This window comes from Pleurodeles waltl, chromosome 3_1 (assembly GCF_031143425.1).
Source record: "Pleurodeles waltl isolate 20211129_DDA chromosome 3_1, aPleWal1.hap1.20221129, whole genome shotgun sequence".
NCBI lineage: Eukaryota > Metazoa > Chordata > Amphibia > Caudata > Salamandridae > Pleurodeles > Pleurodeles waltl.
In genome coordinates, this window is record NC_090440.1 from 1,585,452,904 (window position 1) to 1,585,471,581 (window position 18,678).

At 38.4% G+C, this 18,678-nt stretch overlaps 1 protein-coding gene across 26 annotated transcripts in view; it reads left to right on the forward strand.

The window, feature by feature from the left end:
• NEB (nebulin) overlaps positions 1 to 18,678 on the forward strand; it is a 375,459-nt gene that overhangs the window by 330,052 nt on the left and 26,729 nt on the right. For 21 of the 26 annotated variants that reach the window (XM_069225183.1, XM_069225192.1, XM_069225189.1 and 18 more), the window contains 6 exons: positions 6,438 to 6,542; positions 7,225 to 7,329; positions 7,936 to 8,028; positions 9,640 to 9,732; positions 14,248 to 14,340; positions 14,699 to 14,791. In XM_069225183.1, the coding sequence (XP_069081284.1) occupies positions 6,438 to 6,542; positions 7,225 to 7,329; positions 7,936 to 8,028; positions 9,640 to 9,732; positions 14,248 to 14,340; positions 14,699 to 14,791 (582 nt within the window). The remainder of the gene's footprint in view (positions 1 to 6,437; positions 6,543 to 7,224; positions 7,330 to 7,935; positions 8,029 to 9,639; positions 9,733 to 14,247; positions 14,341 to 14,698; positions 14,792 to 18,678) is intronic. The other 5 variants (XM_069225190.1, XM_069225193.1, XM_069225207.1 and 2 more) reach the window with 5 other exon arrangements.

An 18,678-nucleotide genomic window follows, 5' to 3' on the forward strand; every position in this document is an offset into this window, starting at 1 on the left:
AACCTTGGCTGTTCACAAACACATAACTCTAATTCGAGAGCAATCGGAACACTGGTCGAATCAAGGAGACTGGTGCCAAATTGACCATGGACGCATTGCACGTGCAATGTAGTGTCACCTGAATGGCTAAAGGAAGTTTCACATTTGTTTCCAGTAAGGAAAACTGCAGTTTCCCACTCACACATTTGTAAACACAGGACTTGTGAACAAAACTATCCCCCATAGCTTCAGATCTGCCTACATAGAATTGTTTCAGATTAGATGTAAACTGAAATGTAGTGTTTGGTAATCATATAAAGCCATGGATCAACCACACAGCAGATAGTATCTCAGCTACTAAGAAAGGTATTTTTCTAAAAGTCAGTGTTCAATATTGTATAGGTTGCATCTTTTTTCGCCATGAATCTCTGTATACGTATTTCATTACAAGGCAAAAACAACTCTGTTGTGTTCAGATATTTCTGTGGCGCACAGTTTGATTGTATAACCTGCAGTGTCCAACTCAGTTGCATAATTGATCTCAACTGACTTTGCCCATGCTGTAAGAGAGGCATGTAATTCTGTATGATATTGAATGCAAATGATACAATATTATGCAAGGAATAAATGCAAGTCTGCAGTGTAATCAAGCCATTATCCACAACAGCCAATGCTTTTTCCAAATGTTCCATGTCAATTTGTCTTAATTGTTCAGCAGTGTCTTGCTGAGAAATTTTCCAAATCTTATTCTAAATGGCATATAGAAAGTATTTTGATCATGGTGATCTAGGACCTAACAAGAATCTTGTAAATCCATGTCATCACAAAGGAGTGATAGGTGTCCCTTAACTGCAGCTAACGTAGAATGTTGCAACCATTGCTGGCATAACATCCCTACTCTATAGGTGGTAACTACTCCTGAATGTTGTTACTGCACGTACCAGGGGTCTGGTCTGCTAGCTTTAAAACCTATGGAGGAATTTAAAAAAGTGTTTGCCAACCATTAGTGTCAACTGGCCACACTAAGCATCCATCTGGACCTGAAATTCAAGAATTAAATGTGCCATTCTGGATAATGGCATATAGTAGCACTTCCGTACAATTTGCACAATGTTGCCAATTGTGAAAACTTGCAATCAAGGTAATGCTAGGTGTGTTCATTTCTTTAATTTAAGCTGCACCCATGAAAGTTGTTTGTTGTACTGTTTTGGTCAGGAAAACTATTTATCTAGGAATGAGTTAAGCTGTAAACAAATCATCAATGCCCTGGGCTTGCCAATGGCATGGTCCCAAAATTTATTACAATCAATGTTTTCTTTCCAATTCTCATAACCCTATAGGGTTAGTTGTGATGTGCATGAGTCCAAACAAATCAGTTTTGTTTGGGTAAGCATGTTTTCTTCACTGGGGAAGGGGTAAGCTTATAATAATAAGTACTCAGTTCCAAGGGATTGTGTCCTGAAAAATATTCAGACTTTCTAAAATATGTTTTTGAAATACCCTCTGGTAGTGTTAAGGGATGTTCCCATTGTGTGTAATTAAAAACGGCATGTGGAGAACTAGCTCTGTGTAAATAGTGAAAAGCATAGTGATGATAGCAAAACATTTCATCATAATTAGCGGAATTCCAATACAAATATTCAGTTTCAAATACAGTGTAACTTTCCAATTCAGAAAGCATGCTTCCTACAGTCTCCACGACCCATTCATCAGAATTTGCACCAGGAGTATTTATGTAATCAATAGTCTGTTGGACCAAAAATATCAAATGGGACCTTATCCTAAACAATTCTGTCAGCTATAGGAAATGCAGAAAAGTTCACTAGGGACAGGTCTCTTTGCAGCCTATGCGAAGAAGAATGAGGCATTAGCACCTCCCTGCCAGTTCAAGATCAGTGCGTTCTGGAAGGTAATGTCCATTCAGAATCAAGAAGAAAAGTGTAACACATCCAATCCAATTGAAGAGGAAAACAGTGAAATGGCAATCTAAATATAGTACCATGAAGGAATCAGGGAAGTCTGTGTCAGCCAAAGAAGAAATGCACATACTCCAGGCAGTGAAATGTGTGAATAGTTTGAAGTGAAATCATCATTGTTGGGAAGTGACCAAAGTGACATAACCGAATAAAGTAGAACTGGTAGGGTTTTCCAAGGGTGGCTGGTAATAAACAACTTCATTACTAAAAGAAGCAGCTGAAAACAGTTGACTCACATCTGGAGTATGTCCTGGATTAGTAGTAAAAACAGGAACTAGTGGAAGTTCAGCATCTGAAGTCACCAGCCGGGGAGAAGCAATACTTCTATTACTTTATGCTTGTAGAGGGACTTCCTGCAGGGTAGTGGGAGTAGGCAGGGGATTTCCCAAAAGCCCTTGTGGCCTACTATGTAGGGCTGGCCACATGGTGTAGCATAATTAGATCAATCGAAATAAATAATTTGTTTTTACAACCAGCAAGTAAGGCAAAATCTATTTTCTGGTACCATGTATGCCAAGGATTGGCACCTGTGCTCATCCTTGGCATCCTTGGACACCTTCCTGCATATAAACAATGTACCCCTCAATGCAGACACCCTTGCACTATGGTGAAAGGATGCCTGCATTGGCACTAGGCAGTTTAATTCAGCATCAGTGCAGGGGGGAACGCAGGAGTGTGCAGTATTCCTCTAAATATTCCCCTGTGTTTCAAAAGTGGTGCAGTGCAGCACTGCTATTTTTGGCACAGCACTGCGCTCTGCCGCTTTAACATAAATCTGGGCCTTTACACTTATATGCTTTGTGGGCCTGAACCGCGAAGTTAGCATCTCCACTCGTAAATGTGCTGTAACAGCATGTCTACAAATATCCGGAATGTTAATTGCATTCACCATTTTAAAGAATAGGATTCAGAGAGGAAATACTATGGTGGGGTGATCCTTTAAAAGGTTCAAGCTTGAACAACCTTCAGACTCAAATAGGGGTTTCCTATTAAGCTAAGGAGGATGAATCTCCAACACCACAGATGCCTCCATATAAAGGTGAAAAAGAAAACCTTGGGCATACATAACAATTACTAAGGAGACCCATTAAAACATTGGTGGCACCTTGTTATACAGTTCCTATGAATTAAGTAGCACTGTGTATGAGGTCAACATAAACTTCAGGTTATAGGGGCACAGTCCATCTATACCATCAGGAAATGCGGACACAATTCCTAGCTAGCTCACAGAGCCCCATCTGAACCCCTAAACTTAATAGGGTACCCAATGGTATCTGCAACATCTTACATAACTATTGAGATTCCCAAGGAAATTATGGAGACAGATCTACCCTATGGTTGTCACTCTAAATGCCCAAAGTAGGACACAAGAAAGATATGAAATTGTCTTTTCAATCATTTATTGCAACAATCATAGTCTTGCATAAAAAGCATGAGCTGCGATTATTAGGCAGATGAAACAAAGCATAGTAACCAGCAGTATAAAAATGGTGAAAAATATAAACAGTTCAACCATGATGATGTTACTATGTCAGTTCACTCCTATCTTTTATTACCTATACTGTCAAGAGCATAGTGTGATTACCCTCTGAAAGATCAATTAGGATAGCCTGCCCCTCCAATACCTCGGTGAGATATAGAGGAAAGCCAGAAAGATGGTCTGGTGTAGTACAGGCTATCGTCCCTTGCAGGACAGAGGTCAGAGTCAGCAGGGCTACATCTCGGTCAAAGTGCAATGTTTCCCAGGATAATCCCAGCAGAAGTGCTACTCAGCTGAATGTTGCACAGAGGCAGTTTTTTTAATGGAAGCACTGTTCATATCACATAGTGTCAGAGGCACAGAACTGTTGCGTTGATGTCTGCAATTTCGGAACTATCTCCAACAAGCAATCATGATACAAGGGCAATGCATTCTGTGTGCCAAGCGTTGGACGGGATGCACAGACTGCATGGGAGCAACGCTTACAAGAAATAGAATTGCATGCGTGGTGTTTTCTCAGTACATTATCACATGAGTGAAAAACCATGTTAAAAGTCACCACCAGAAAAGATACAAAGCTAAAAAGTGTAATCTAAAATGGAGGCTCTGAGTGGGTTTTGTTGTACTCTACCACAACTATGGGGGTTAGAACTCACTCAATCTGGGTCCAGAAGCAGGATCAAGATAGCTGTAGCCTTTTCTGTCCCTGCCACTTTGATCAGGAGGACAGACAACTACCCCCTAGAGTCGTTCTGGTAGTCCTGGGTTCAAGAAGTGGAACAAGGCTCAACAGCAGGGCATGCCCTTAGGGGTTCAATGCAGGCTTCAAGCAGCAAAGCTGTCCTTCCAGGTGTAGCAAAGCTGTATTTTGAAGTACACAGAAGGCTACAGCTGCAGGCAGTTTTCTGAGAGTCTTTCCACAGGTCCAGAAAGTCACTTGAAGAGCGGGTCTGAGGGTCCTATTTTTATACTGGTACCTTCTTTGACGTAGGAGAAGTTTCTGGAGAATTCCTTTTGAAGTGCTTGACATTTCCTGCCTCCCCTGCCCTGGCTCCAAACTTGCTACCTGAACAATGCAGTGGTGACAAGTCCAGTGTGTAAAGGCATGGCACAGTGTATTCAGTCGCAAGTGGGGCTGTGCCCAGTTCCGCTTTACATCCTGCCAGTGATGGCTCATCCAGGCACACCTAATCTCGTTATTGTGTGGCTGTCTGGGAGGAATAAACAAAGTCCAGCTATCAACTACACCTAGTCAAGTGACCCAGGAACAGGCTGAAAGTGCCAAATAGGGCAGGAAAATGCCAACTTTCTAAAAACTGGCATTTTCAGAATTGCAACTTAAAATATGACTATACCATTAAAGAGGGGTTTAAATTACAATTTCTCTGACACCAAACATGAAATCTTTACCTGTTCCCAATCATACATTAGCACGTAATAATTGCAATAAGGCAACCCAATGGTATCCTATTAGAGAAGCAGGCCTCACCGTAGTGAAAAACTAATTTAGGAGCCTTTCACTACTAAAACATGTAAAGCTTAAATGTACATGCCCAACCTTTTAATTTAAATGCACCCTGCCCTATGGGCTACCCAGGGCCTACCTTATGAGTGACCCATATGTAGTAAAAGGTAAGTTTAAGGCTTGGTAAGGGGTTTATTTTGCCAAGTCAAACTGATAGTTTAATACTGCATTAAGGCTACAATGGCAGACCTGAGACATGTTTAAGGGGCTACTTAAGTGGATGACATAATATGTGCTGCAGGCCCACTAGTACCATTTAATTGACTAGCCCTAAGCATATGGTGTGCCACTTTACTAGGTACTTACCAGTAAATTGAATATGCCAATTAGGTGTAAGCCAGTTATACCATGTTTTAGGATGTAGGCACAAGCGCTTTAGCACTGGTTGTTGCACAGAGAACTGAAACCAACCAAAAGCCAACAAAAACAAATTCAGAAAAACGGCAGAAGTGAAGGCAAAATGTTTGGGGGTGACTCTGTATGTGGGCCAAGTCCAACACTATGCCTGTGGCAAAATTATTTCTAATTCTATATGAGTTAAATTATATGACAAGAGTAGATCTCCTCTGTTAGGGCTCAATTCACCAAAAGGTGAGAAATGTACTCCTACGGGTTTCACTTCTATTTGTGTAGAAATGTATAACTTTTAAATTCCATGGCTTCCTGGGCTATTCAGTTTGATTTTTTCATGAGTAAATATTTACATGTTTACTTGCTGATACATACATTTCTGAAAAAATGCAAACGTAGTTGTTAACTTATGTATTCATTTTATCCACAGATATTTTTTATGTGGAGAAGCCAATTTCTCGCTATTGCCACCAACTATGGTAGTGATCCTTGCCCATCCCAAACCTGAAAACTGGTTTACAGCTGTTCTTCACAGGATACACACTCTGATCCTTTTAGGGTAGCAATGTGGCATAGAAAAACATTTGTGTGATTGTGAGCATGCAAAACGTTCTACAGTATCCCACCCTGGATCACGTTGTCCCCACCCGCTGAATCAGATTTGCCTGGATGTAATATTGTAGCATACTGGTATAATATTACTTTGAGTAGATGGTTTAAGAGTGTAAATTCATGCTTTGCAAATGCATGATGTGAATTCACACTCATAAATCAGGCCATATCTGTCTGCCACTTGAAATGCTATACAGAAATGGCTTTTGGAACTGGGACATTATTTATGTACCTTTTTATGACTAAGGTCCCTAGAAAACATTGTAATCTGTTGTTTCACTAATTTCAGATTTACTTGTTTAATTCTAAGCACACCCACCAAGAGTAGGGATGCAATGGACCTTTGGGGGACGAATAGGGATAACCTTACTGCAAGATAAAATATTGAAGCTATGTATATTTTCATATATAGTCAACACAAGTTAATAGTGAGCATAAATAAACACTGCATTTCTGTGTCATGCTCGCATATTTAAAATGAAGTATACAGCAAATGTGTTGTGTGTTTCAACAGAAAAAGTACAAAGAGGAAGCAGAACGGACCATGTCTTTCTATGTGCCAGTCTTTGATACCCCAGAGATGCAACGCGTTCGTGAGAACCAAAAGAACTTCAGCACTGTAAGTACAAATAACATGATGACTTACCACCACACATTGGCATTGTTCAATAAAAAATATTACTATGGAACAGGGTTGTGGCAAATTTGAACAAAGTAGAATATGAATGAGGTTGAAGGAATACTCTTGAAGTAAATTGTAAGCACCATAATTATGTGTCCTGAATTCATGTTTTCTGTTAGTTGCTTAGAAAGTATTTTGAAGCAATACTTTCATAGTGTCTGTGTAATGATAAACTTTGTATTTTTCTTTCTTGTGATTTTGGTGGCTTGCTAGCAAAGAACCGTCAGCAAAGAGGAAGCCCAATGGAAACATTTCCATTTACTGTTGATTTTCATACCTTCTTATTAATTCAAGATGACATTTTTAAGAATGCCTATTGAATTAAAAATATACAACTAATGCCTTTAAATCTACAATTACATGAAACTAAAATATTTTAACCATCCCAAAAATAAATAAAATACATCATCTGTTATCATATCAGTGACACAAATTTTGGGCATTGCTCAGTTATTCCCTTTGTCTAAGATGCAAAGTTTTCTACATACATAATGTATGCCACCACAAAATCATACAGATTTCAGATTAACATTTTTGCCAAGACTCAAACAGAAAAAACAAGATCTATGTATATACCTGACCAATTTCTTAACCTTAACTTCTTTACTCTTTTTTATAGCTTCAGTACCAGTCTGAACTTAAAATTCTTAAAGGAAAAGTTACTGTTGTACAAGACACGCCAGAAATACTGCGTGTTAAAGAAAATCAAAAGAATTTCAGCTCGGTATATATATTTTACATATTCTTGAAAGCTAACCTGAATAATTCCATCTTAATTTTCCAAACCACGTGTTAGTGTTTCATGCTAATGTTCCACTCGAGCCATCTAACAGTTCCTGCCACTTACATTACTACTCACTGCTTTTAGTCTAGTCACTTACTTGAAATTATTTCATTCCATTTTGATGCTACCCATCAGATCATCTAAGAAGCTTTGTTTTGTGTGGGTGAAAGCACTGTGAATAATGTCTAACGTATTGTCTTATAATATGTTCTAACTAGCCAACATATTCTGTGAATTGTCTTTTTTTATCAGTAATGTTTTCTTTTTCATGTGATGTGCACAGTGTATTGTGTTTTGCTTTTAATATCTTACAAAAGAAACTACTTGGTTGTGTCTAACATTACTCAACACTTTTATGTGCAAGATTCTCTCTAGGAGAGTCAAAAGAGAACTCAGGAAATTCTTGCCATAAAATGCAAAGTATTGACCCTGTTATCAAGTTGCAACATGCTTCAGGGCCTATTTATTTGTTGATCCAAAATTTGAATTTAACAGATGAATGGTGTGTTCTGCACTTAACCACTTGTCTTGGTTCTGAATATTAAGATTTTGTATAAAGAAGATGTTGGAACAGGAACACCTATTGGTCACACCCCAGAGATGGAGAGGATTAAGAAAACACAGGATGCAATTAGCACGGTACATTCGCTGGATTGTAGCCTCTCACCTGTGCTAATCCTCCTTAAATAATGGAATTCCTCCCTTTGCTCATTCACAGAACTACCAGTGATACAAATAACCTATAATATAATGTTGACAGTTGGTATTTGAAGTGTTTCACTTTCTTCTTGCACTATCAAATAATCCATTGCTAACAAATAAGCTACTGCTGATTTACTTGATAACCAATATTTTTACAAATTTCCATTCAGGAATCATTGTATTCAGCAAATATTAACCAGCTTCTTCCTAATTATAATCCTTTTCATATGAAGCCATCTGCAGTAACAAGCCAATAGTTACCCTCCCTAATATAGATTATAGACAAAGACTTTAGGCCAGTGGTGTATAATTTTTAAGTAATGAACCAAAACTCACTGGGAATCATTATCAAACGTAGTCAGAGACGTGAAGAAATAGCATGCATAATTTTTTTTTTTTCTGTTATTGATAATATTCACATTTATGGTGGCACTTCTTGGTTTTGCTTCTGTTTTTTGCTTCTTTTTATTTCTTTCACATACTTCTTGTTTTTTCATGGGTCCCAGTAAACTTTAATTGCTGGCCACAGAGTTTAGGAACCACTGCTCTAGGCAAACTATGTTTTATTTTGGGATACATTGTCTGCACGAGAGATGGTTCTGCAGATTAGCAGTTCCTTACTTAAAATCTGTTGCAGAGGTTTCTGGGTACCAAATTTTAAATCATTTTGTAGATGCCAGCCAGTAGTTGGAGACGTTCCAATAGCTTGTTAATTCCCTTTCACTATTCAGTGCTAGAAGTGGATGTTGTAGGAAGAGTAAATCAGCTAGGTTGCTTACATTGTTTTATTTAAAAATAAAGTGGACCACAGGAAGCAATTAGCAGCATTCGTTGAAGAGCATTATTCTGTTCTCTGATAAGGTAAAGTTCATCACCAACTCAGTTGTTGCCCATGTCTCCACATTCACTACTCCAGCTTAGAAATCCCTGTAATCAAAAACAGTATCTATTGACTTGTACTGGGATGCAGTCACAGCTGTTGACTCACTGATATGTCCAACAAGCACATTCAATTAGAATTATATATATATTTTTTATAAATTAATGTTTCTATTTAGAACCAGTAGCACTGGTAAGACTGGTGAGTGTGCTAAGATTGCTGGAGGCAATTTCTACTTTGCCATCAACCCAGTCTAATTTTTCTGCATTAAGGCATAGAGTACGAATAACATTTGACTTCAAAAATAGGTTAAAATGTGACTTATTCTTTCCCAGCCTGCTTCTTTTAGTGCATGGGCCAATTTGCAAATGTCCCATTAGGGCAAACCATTTGTGATCGACATCAAATGAAATAATGTCCAATGTAGACATATGACACAATAACATGCTAACAGTAACACATTGTAGCCTTCCTTTAAGATCTGCGCTTTACACAATGTTGACTAGAGAATAAGATACATCTTAGAATCACCCAAAAATGTTTCATAATGTTGTGCTGTTCAAATATGGTTTATCTATGTTACTTGTATCCATACATGTAGTCATGTATGTGCCTGTTGAACGTCCTTAATGTGCGTCCTTTTGTTTTTAAATGTATACAATTTCTAGATTAAGTACAAGGATTCTCTTGGACAAGGGACTTCAATTCCTGACCTGCCGGAGGTGAAGCGTGTCAAGGAAACACAGAAGCACATCAGCTCGGTAGTGGCTGGCATTTTTAAATTCTCTTGTGTGGAATATGTAATCACCCCTTTTACTAAGTCATCCTCTTTTTTCCTTTCTAACGCTAAATGTAGTGCCCATCAGCAGACTGCAAAGTACCACAAGATTAGGGTGACCAAAATTTTGAAGTAAGAAACCGGGCCATTTTACAAAAACTAAAATTTTACCTCATCTGAGAATGCAAAATGATCCCGATCATCAGCGTAGAATTACAGAAGAGCCAGTAAGAACAGAAACAAAATGCAATTGTTAAAGACAGTATTTTGACAGTTAATTAATTTGCTTTCTTAAAACAGCTGATAACTATCCCTGCTTTGGAAAACATAACAGGGCACCTCTCACCGTTTTTAGTCGACCCTCTCTAAAAACTGGGAAATGAGCTACATTTCCTGAAATCTGCCAGGACTGCTGGTAAAAAACTGAGACTGTCCTGGTAAATCCGGGACGCCTGATCACCCTACACAAGATTTGTTGAGGCTTGCAAGACAGCTATAATTATGCCTATATCAGAAGTGGCTTTTTCAATTCATGTAAAAAAAATAGACGTGCATTCCCATTCAGGCTTGGTAAATTATTTTCAGTCACCGAATTTCCCAAATACATTATTAGATGAAGTTGTACAAGAGGCGGCTAAACCACCCAATGTCCTTGCATATTACTTAAGTCAAGCACTGGTAGGGGTTCCTTCCAGAACATCAAAGCTGGCTGCAATACTTGATCATAGAAGATATATGCATATTAGAGTGCCATCCCGATTTCTTATGCACTAACCTGTGGAGAATTCATCTAGTTTTAACTCGGTCTGATGTTACCTTCCAGGAGTTATCCATGCAGAGTGTTTCTTTCATTATTTCCAGGTTTGTTACCTATTGTAGTTCACTAAATTAGTAAAGTACGCCATAGACTGTTTCCAATTATTTCCAAGTTGGCTTGTCAGTCCTAAACTGATTGAAACCTAAAAACGGAAGGGCTCCACGTTTGTCCGCATTGCATACATTTCTGTTGCAGACCTCAAAGCTAATAAATCTAATTTTGTACATAGATTTGGCCTAAAATCTACACAGAAATATTGCTGTGGCAAATGGAATTATCATTTTAGCCGTTCACAATTTCTGATATTTTTCTTTTTTCCATATGAAGGAATATTTTCAACAAGAAAGTTCACTTCAAAAAGAATCTCTATTTTATCGTGTCTGTTCTACCTATTAAAAAGGGGATCTACTGCAGTTGTGTATAATGTACGGTAATATCACAATAATCATTCAGTACTAATAAAACCATATATCTTTTGTGATTTCATCCTAGCGCCTACCATATTCAGTGTTCTGGTTCATTATTTCCATTGATGCCAGATTCACCATTATATGGAGGCACAGACGGACTTTGATAATTCTGTTCAGTGTTTTTGACTATCTGTTCGAGGTCTGGGGATTAAAGTGACTAATCACATGCATACAGAATCACTTTTTTGCCATTGCAATTAAGACTAAATACTATATATATCTAATAGCCATAATAAACATATTGCAGTGCATTGATATCTCTAACTTTAAAACCAAGTAAGCATCCTGCTAATGTGAGATCTATAACTCAATATCCTTGCTCGGCATTTATGAAAAGATTCTGGCTAAAGTCAAATCTAACAGAGTTAATATGCATCGGTGCGAAATGTATCAATATGTCAAAATGCTAAATTCGTTTTTGTTTAATTACAGGTAATGTCAGGAAATTAAGTGCAATTACACATAATTATACAAAATGCAATTACATCATTTTGCACTATATTTTATGGTGAAATGCACCCTGACAGCTACTGTGAGCAGCCAGTTGCAGTCACGTTGTCTACGTTATTCCTGTTCTGTAATTTTGCTGCAAGCAGCAATGCAATTTCGCCATGTAGCATAATAGTGGAACTTTATTCTAATAAATGTGACATGAAATCCCAAAATTATGTGATTTACACCTGCATAATTTAAATTTCATCCGGGCCTAATCTTACGCACAAGTATTAATATGGTCACTCATACTACAGGAACCTCTCTTAATTAACAGATTAAAAAAAAATACCAAGTTCTCTGCAAGTTCCTGTGAAATGTTCATTTGTTTGGCTCAAAGCTAAAGCTAACAATCAAAGATATGTATCAAAAACAAAAAGGAGAGGACTAGTCAGTGTTTGTTTGTCCCAGGAATTCTTAAGCAGCAGAAGTACGAGACAAAGCTGCCTGAGTTTTGACACATACAGTATTTACCTCTGTGAGATTGCTTAACATCTCCATGCCAATAGCTTCTTTTAGCTGAGAAGCAATTGCAGTGACAGAAAATGTTAAGGGCCAGACGTATGACCGTTTTTAGCGGTCGCAACCAGAGATTCGCCCCATTTGCTATCGCTAAAACAGTCTCTGGCATGTACAAACCCTATTTTGTGAGTCTGTAACCTATAACCAACTCACAAAATAGAGTTTGCAAGTCGCTACTAGAAAGGAGCGTACAAAGGGCGTCCCTACCTAATAACAAGTCTCAGGGGGGATGTACAATTGTTTTGCGACCAGAGTGGGGTTGGAAAACAATTGCAGTTTACTGCCTACTTCAACTAAGTGATAAGCCAGTCACAAACAGGAAGGGTAGCGAAAATGTTTTTTAAGAGCAGACAGTGGTTCCACGGACCACTGCCTACCCATAAAAAATTAAACAGAAATGTTTCACTTTTCTCTTTGAAATGCATCCCTTTTTCCTTTCAGGAAAATGGTCTGCATTTAAAAAAAGTTGCTTTATTTAAAAGCAAACTAAGACATAGTGGTCTGCTGTTCCCTGTAGGCCAACATCCCTTTGTTTTTGCCCATTCCCAATATGTTGCCAATTGCAACCTGCATCATGAATATTGATGAGGCAGGTCAATTGCAGCCCCATCGGGAATCTCTAGGTCTGTCTGTAACACATTAGTATATTTCCTTTTGTGACTTGCAAATGGAAATGGTCGTACATCTGGCCCATATTGAATATATTCTGTGAAAACTACCATGCTCTTTTGATGTCAGATGTGCAATAAATACCACCATCAAAAGGTCTGTTTTACACTTCTCTCCTACTCTTACCATTCAGCTTCTTAACATCTTTGTTTGCAAACTGATGTTTTTCTTCAATAGTTTGCATAATTAAGACAAGTTTATTATAAGTTTTCTTAGTATGCTTCTAACTATTTTTAGGCATATGCTCCATTAAGCAACTTATGTGTCTCTCTGCATGGTGCAAGGTGAGGAACTTTGCATTCTAGTAAGCATTTGTGAAAACCCCTGCAGTGTGACATTGGCATTTTCAGTTCCCTCATAGCTGTGTTGAAACCCTGTAGGAGTGCAGTAACCTTTGTCAGAAGAAAGGGGAGAGGTACCTTCAGGTCTTTGATGCCATATTCTTCTCACTAGCTCATGGAGGAGCCAAGATCCTTGTTATTTTGTGTTATTTTGAAGCTCCCTATCTCACAAGAACTGCTAAGGAACCAATGGCAAGGCATTCTGTTCCACAAGTTCTAAAGGCTTGGATATCCCTCAGTAATTGCACATGGACACATGTGACTCATGTGACTCATAATATTGCCTTTTATCTATGGTACTTATTATGGTTAAATGGATTTTGAACTTACTGTCCACTTTCTGTGAATTTTATTGTCGAAAGCTGAGTAATGCTTGTTATGGTGGTGTCAGGCTATCCAAGGGCATATAATGTCGCTTCTTACCTCCCTTCGGTTTTGGCAAAAGGACAGTGCCGAATGAAAGTGACTACAGATACCCTGGGTTTGTATAAGTTTCTCTCACAAGCTGCCAGACAAAAACCTTTCCTCACTAGCGACTCATTAGGTTACTCAAAGTAAGTGTCTGCAACTAATTGACATATTATAAAAGGGGAGCAGTTGAAATGACACCAAGTTGTAGGCTATCTCAGGAGTGGGAGTAAAGTGGTGAAATAGCCAGTAAGGAAACAGGGTTTGAATGAAGTAAAAGGTGGTAAGAATATGATTTTGCTTCACTTGTCACCAAAATCAAATTTGTAATGGAAGAAATCAGTATCCATTGAAAAAGATAACCTAGACTGATTTTTTTTTCACTTGGCTACAGAACCTGATACGTGTTTACCATGAAACAGTATAATTTGTTCATGGTGAATTATTTTCTATAAAACCCTGATATGTTAATGAGAAAACATTTTCTAGACTTGGCGTTCACCAGTAGAATGTTAAAACTTTGAGCCTGTTGAAAAATACATTAAAATATATATATTAGCTTTTAACACATTTTCAACAAGGGGAATAATATGTTGTGGCATTAAAAAGCAGTCAGTATTCAAAAAAGGTGAAGCTGCTTAATACTCTGCTTCTTAGTGTCAGGGTTGTGCTGCATAACACTAACACATGGCTTGTTTCTCATCCCTTTTTGTATCAGTGGTGTAATGAAAAGCCAATGATTTGACCATCTTTGTGCATGTTGTGTTTGCCTCTTGCAGGTTATGTACAAAGAATTATTGGGGCAAGGAACCCCAACTACTGTCACTCCGGAAATAGAGCGGGTGAAACGCAATCAAGAAAACATTAGCTCGGTATTTAAACAAAAAAACTCTTATACCTATTGAATCCACCTAAAAGTAATAACCATCTAACATATTAAATCTTGTAGTTTAGTCTGTGTATATATATTTAATCAACTGAAACGTTCCGTAACACTATAACACCTCCCCAAAGCTTGTACTAAAAATTATGATTAAATTAAAACCTTATTTCCATCACTGATGTTGCTTGAAACTAAAAAACACGCGTATAGCTACTTACTAGATAATGCTACATAACTCTAAATTTATTCAACTACTCACCTTCCAGAAACCTAATGAAATTCCTACTGCAGCTAATCCAATATGCTTTGCTTTTTCGTGATTTTTAGAGACTATTTTGTGTCTTTAGGTTTTGTACAAAGAGCATTTGGGCGTAGGAACCCCAACACCTGTCACTCCAGAGATGGAGAGAGTCAAACGCAATCAAGAACATATTAGCTCGGTATTTCACAGTTAAAGTTCTTAAAGCTTAACACCTTTAATAACCATACTCAATCTGCCTAATTCTGACCATGTTGATCCTAACCTGGCCCGGTAAAACCTATAATACAAGATAGTTACTTACAGCAACATGGTATATCCCTTCTAAAAAAAGATAACAGCATTTATTTACGGTGTTTCATCATACAGTGTAACCTCAAACCCTTTAATTATTTATCGAAGTGTTTTGCCAACCATAATTTACCCAATTAAATCTTGAGCATAATATCTATAGAATATGTTTGAGTGCAATAACACTATCTGTGACAATTTTTTTTATCATCCCTTATATCTTCCCCTACCAACACACTTACTCTAGAGTTTGACTAAACTAAACTTAATTACTTAAGTGGTCAACTTAGGTGCTCACCTCTTGGCATGTTTTTGTTGCAATGTACAAAGTATCTTATATTCCACAGAATACTAGTTGGGTACTTCTGAGAAGAATGTTTAAAACCATCAATGTTTTATTTTAAACTGAGGAGAAAACACTCTTTTTTTAATGAAAGTCCATCTGATTCAGGTACAGCTGTCCGGAATCATAGTTAGACGCTAAGTCCAGTCTGACCAGCCTTGCGACTGGCGGATATTCATTGGACTTGGAAGTTACTCTTTTGCATTTATGTCTAAACCTGTGCTGTGTTCTAATGTGTGGTTCATGTGCTAATAATGGCAAAAAAGGAAATAATGATTCTAATCAAAACATGTCTTCTTATAGAACAAAATGTTATGGCTTTTCCGAAGTGTGATAGTGAGGAGTAATGTTTGTACCGATGTCAAGAAAATTAGTAGACATTAGCTGGATTTATTGCAATGCTGTCTTTATTTATTTGGAAGACAGTGCCTTCTAAACTATGCAATGGTGGTGGATGATAGGCTCTTTTCCAAAGCTTCAGTGGAATTCTTAGTAAAAAATACTATTATACCTGAAAACCGTAAATAAAAATACTTTGCTATTGAAAGCCTACTCCTCAGGCATAATCAGAATGACAACATTAATATGTTTAGCTGTTTGATGGGTGCAGATGACATATTGTGTTTCTAATGCCAACAGTGAATACCAGTTTCTCTTGGCAACCAGGGTAAGCCAAGCATGCTGCGTTTTCCAAACATGTTATGTGGCTCCTGATTTCACAACTGTAAAGTGTGGTGAATAGGGTAATTCTTCAGATATTTAATTTAAGACGAGAATTAGCTTGAAAATGTAACTAAAAACCGCTTACTTTACATAAATGGAAGAAATTGGGTAGAGAGGAGTTAAAAAAAGGGCTCTGAGGCGTGGGAACAGCTGGGATTATTGACTGAGGGAAGAAGAGGGCGAGGAGAAGATGAAAAAGAAACTGAAATTCTCCTCAAGCAAGGTTATTGTGGATCCAGGGAGGCAGGGAAAAGATAGAATAAAAGAGGTGGAATCTAGGGTCTGCCTGCCTAAAAGGCAACCGGCATTTAACAGGTATACATGATTTTATCCAAAAAGGGACTGCAGATAAACATAACAAATGGAAATAAAATCAAAACAAAAATTCTCCTTAACAAATTAAGGCGAAGACTACCTTGTATGGGAGACATTGGTGTTTATGTTTTTTTCCCAAAATGAAAAACAACTTTGGGATATCGTTTTTGGAAAACCCAAAAAATAAATGCCATCTGGGTCATCTTGCCGCAATGAAATGATGGAAATGTATGTATTGACATTTTCGCCAAAGGTGCTCTCACTATTTTGGCAGCAGCTGTTGCTGTGAAAATTCTTTTTCACAATGGCTTGAAAATATACGTTTATCTGATGGCCTACCCCCTAAGTCTAGAAAAGGCCTTTTACCCTGTATGTACAGGCACATAGTGACGTCTTCAAGAGCCTTTCATTAGTCATATGGCAGAGAGGGTGTTGGTTTAGAAAGAAGATATTTGTTCAAGGTTTGGCATTTCATCCTCTAAACCTCATTTCAAGTTCACAAGGTCACAAAGTCCAACCCCAAGTTAGCTCCGTGCTCTTGTTTATTTTAAGTTAACCATAATAAAGCAAATGAGGCCACTAATCACACCCCAAGAATGGTACATTATTTCTCGGTTTGTACAGTCTGCTACATTGATGTGGCAGCTCAGGATAATGGTATGAACTGTCCATTGACAGTGGGCAAAACTTGGGTGAAGTTGAGTTGCAAACCAAGCACAAACTATTGTGATTGGGATTTACATTGGATAGTTGTCTAAAGCAAAGCAAAGTAGCATAATGCACTACTTTCCACCCATGCAACTACCCTTTGGTTCTGACACTAATCTATATCTACAAACATTTGTAGACAGGTATTTGCTCCAGAAGTGGGAAAAGTATTAAAGCATACTTTGGGCCAGATCTACAAGAAAGTGGTGCATCGATCCCAATGTGTCCCTTGTCTTGAGCCGCCCCTTTCCTACCTAACAACACCATGGCTGCATCGTATTTACAACACAGCGCACCATGGCACTCGTTTCCATAAAAGCGTCATCATTTATGATGCTATTGTGGCTCTTTGCTGGTTTAGCACCATAAATTATGGTAACATAGGTTTGAATGGGCCCGTCACTTAAACGCCTGCCCCGAGCAGGCATTAAAAATGACAGAAAAAATGTTGCAGTGAAATCTTGTCAATATCACTGCATCATTTTTTGCAGCCTCCCAGCGTAGGAAAGCCCCCTTGCATACATTATTTCCTGGTGCAGGTATAAAGTGGTGCAAGGGGTTACAAAGTGGCGCAATGCTAGCATTGCAACACTTTGTAAATGTGGCGTGTGGAAATGGTCTCCTCAACACCACATTAGTGTAAAAAATGACGCTAGTGTGGCACAAGGTGGCGAAAGAGCCTTTTAAATCTGGCCCCTTGCTTTTACAGGAAAGGTTAATTTGTAGTACAAAACCTGTGTTTCACAGAATGCACACCTCCTTGTACTGTGGTGCAAGGGTATGTTTGTTGGCACATGACCGACTAAAGTGCACCAGCACAGGGAAAGAGGAAAATAGCACCATATCTATTAAGAAATGGTACTGTTCAGCTCTTTTTTCAGCTCAACGCTTTTTTGTTAGCTACATTGGTCACAATATTTAGTTCAACAAAGTGCAGAAATGTAAAATATATAGGGGCATGCACTGCCTTAACACCACTATAGCGTCATTTTTTTACGCTAAGGTGGCCTTTCCCCTGTGCCAGATTTACAAAGTGGCGCAATGCATGCATTGTGCCAGTTTGCAACTCCTTGTGCCACATTATGCCTGCGGCAGGCATAATATCTGCAAAGGGAGTGTTCCCACGCAAGGAGGACCGAAAAAAATGGCACAGTGAAATTTACTAGATTTCACTGTGCCATTTTTGCAATCATTTATAACTCCAGCTACAGCCAGGCATTAAAATGATGCACCCATAAACATCAATGGGCCTCCCTGTGCTTTGCTACACTAGCGTCAAAAGTTTCAACTCTTGTGCAGCAACTGCCACAACATTGTCAGTAATTCTGATGCTGTAGTGGTAAGAACTGCTGTTGGACTTTGGCTTATGCAGGGTCATCCCCAGTCTTTTTGCCTCCTGCCTCCTATTTTTTTCTGACCTGTTGCTGTTGGCTTTTCAACTCTGAGCACTTTACCACTGCTAACCAGTGCTAAAGTGCATATGCTCTCCGTGTAAATTGTATGTAATTGGTTTATCCATGATTGGCATATTTGATTTCCTAGTAAGTCCCTAGTAAGGTGCACTAGAGGTGCCAGGGCCTGTAAATCAAATGCTACTAGTGGGCCTGCAGCACTGGTTGTGCCACCCACATAAGTAGCTCTGTAATCATGTCCCAGACCTGCCACTGCAGTGTCTGTGTGTGTATTTT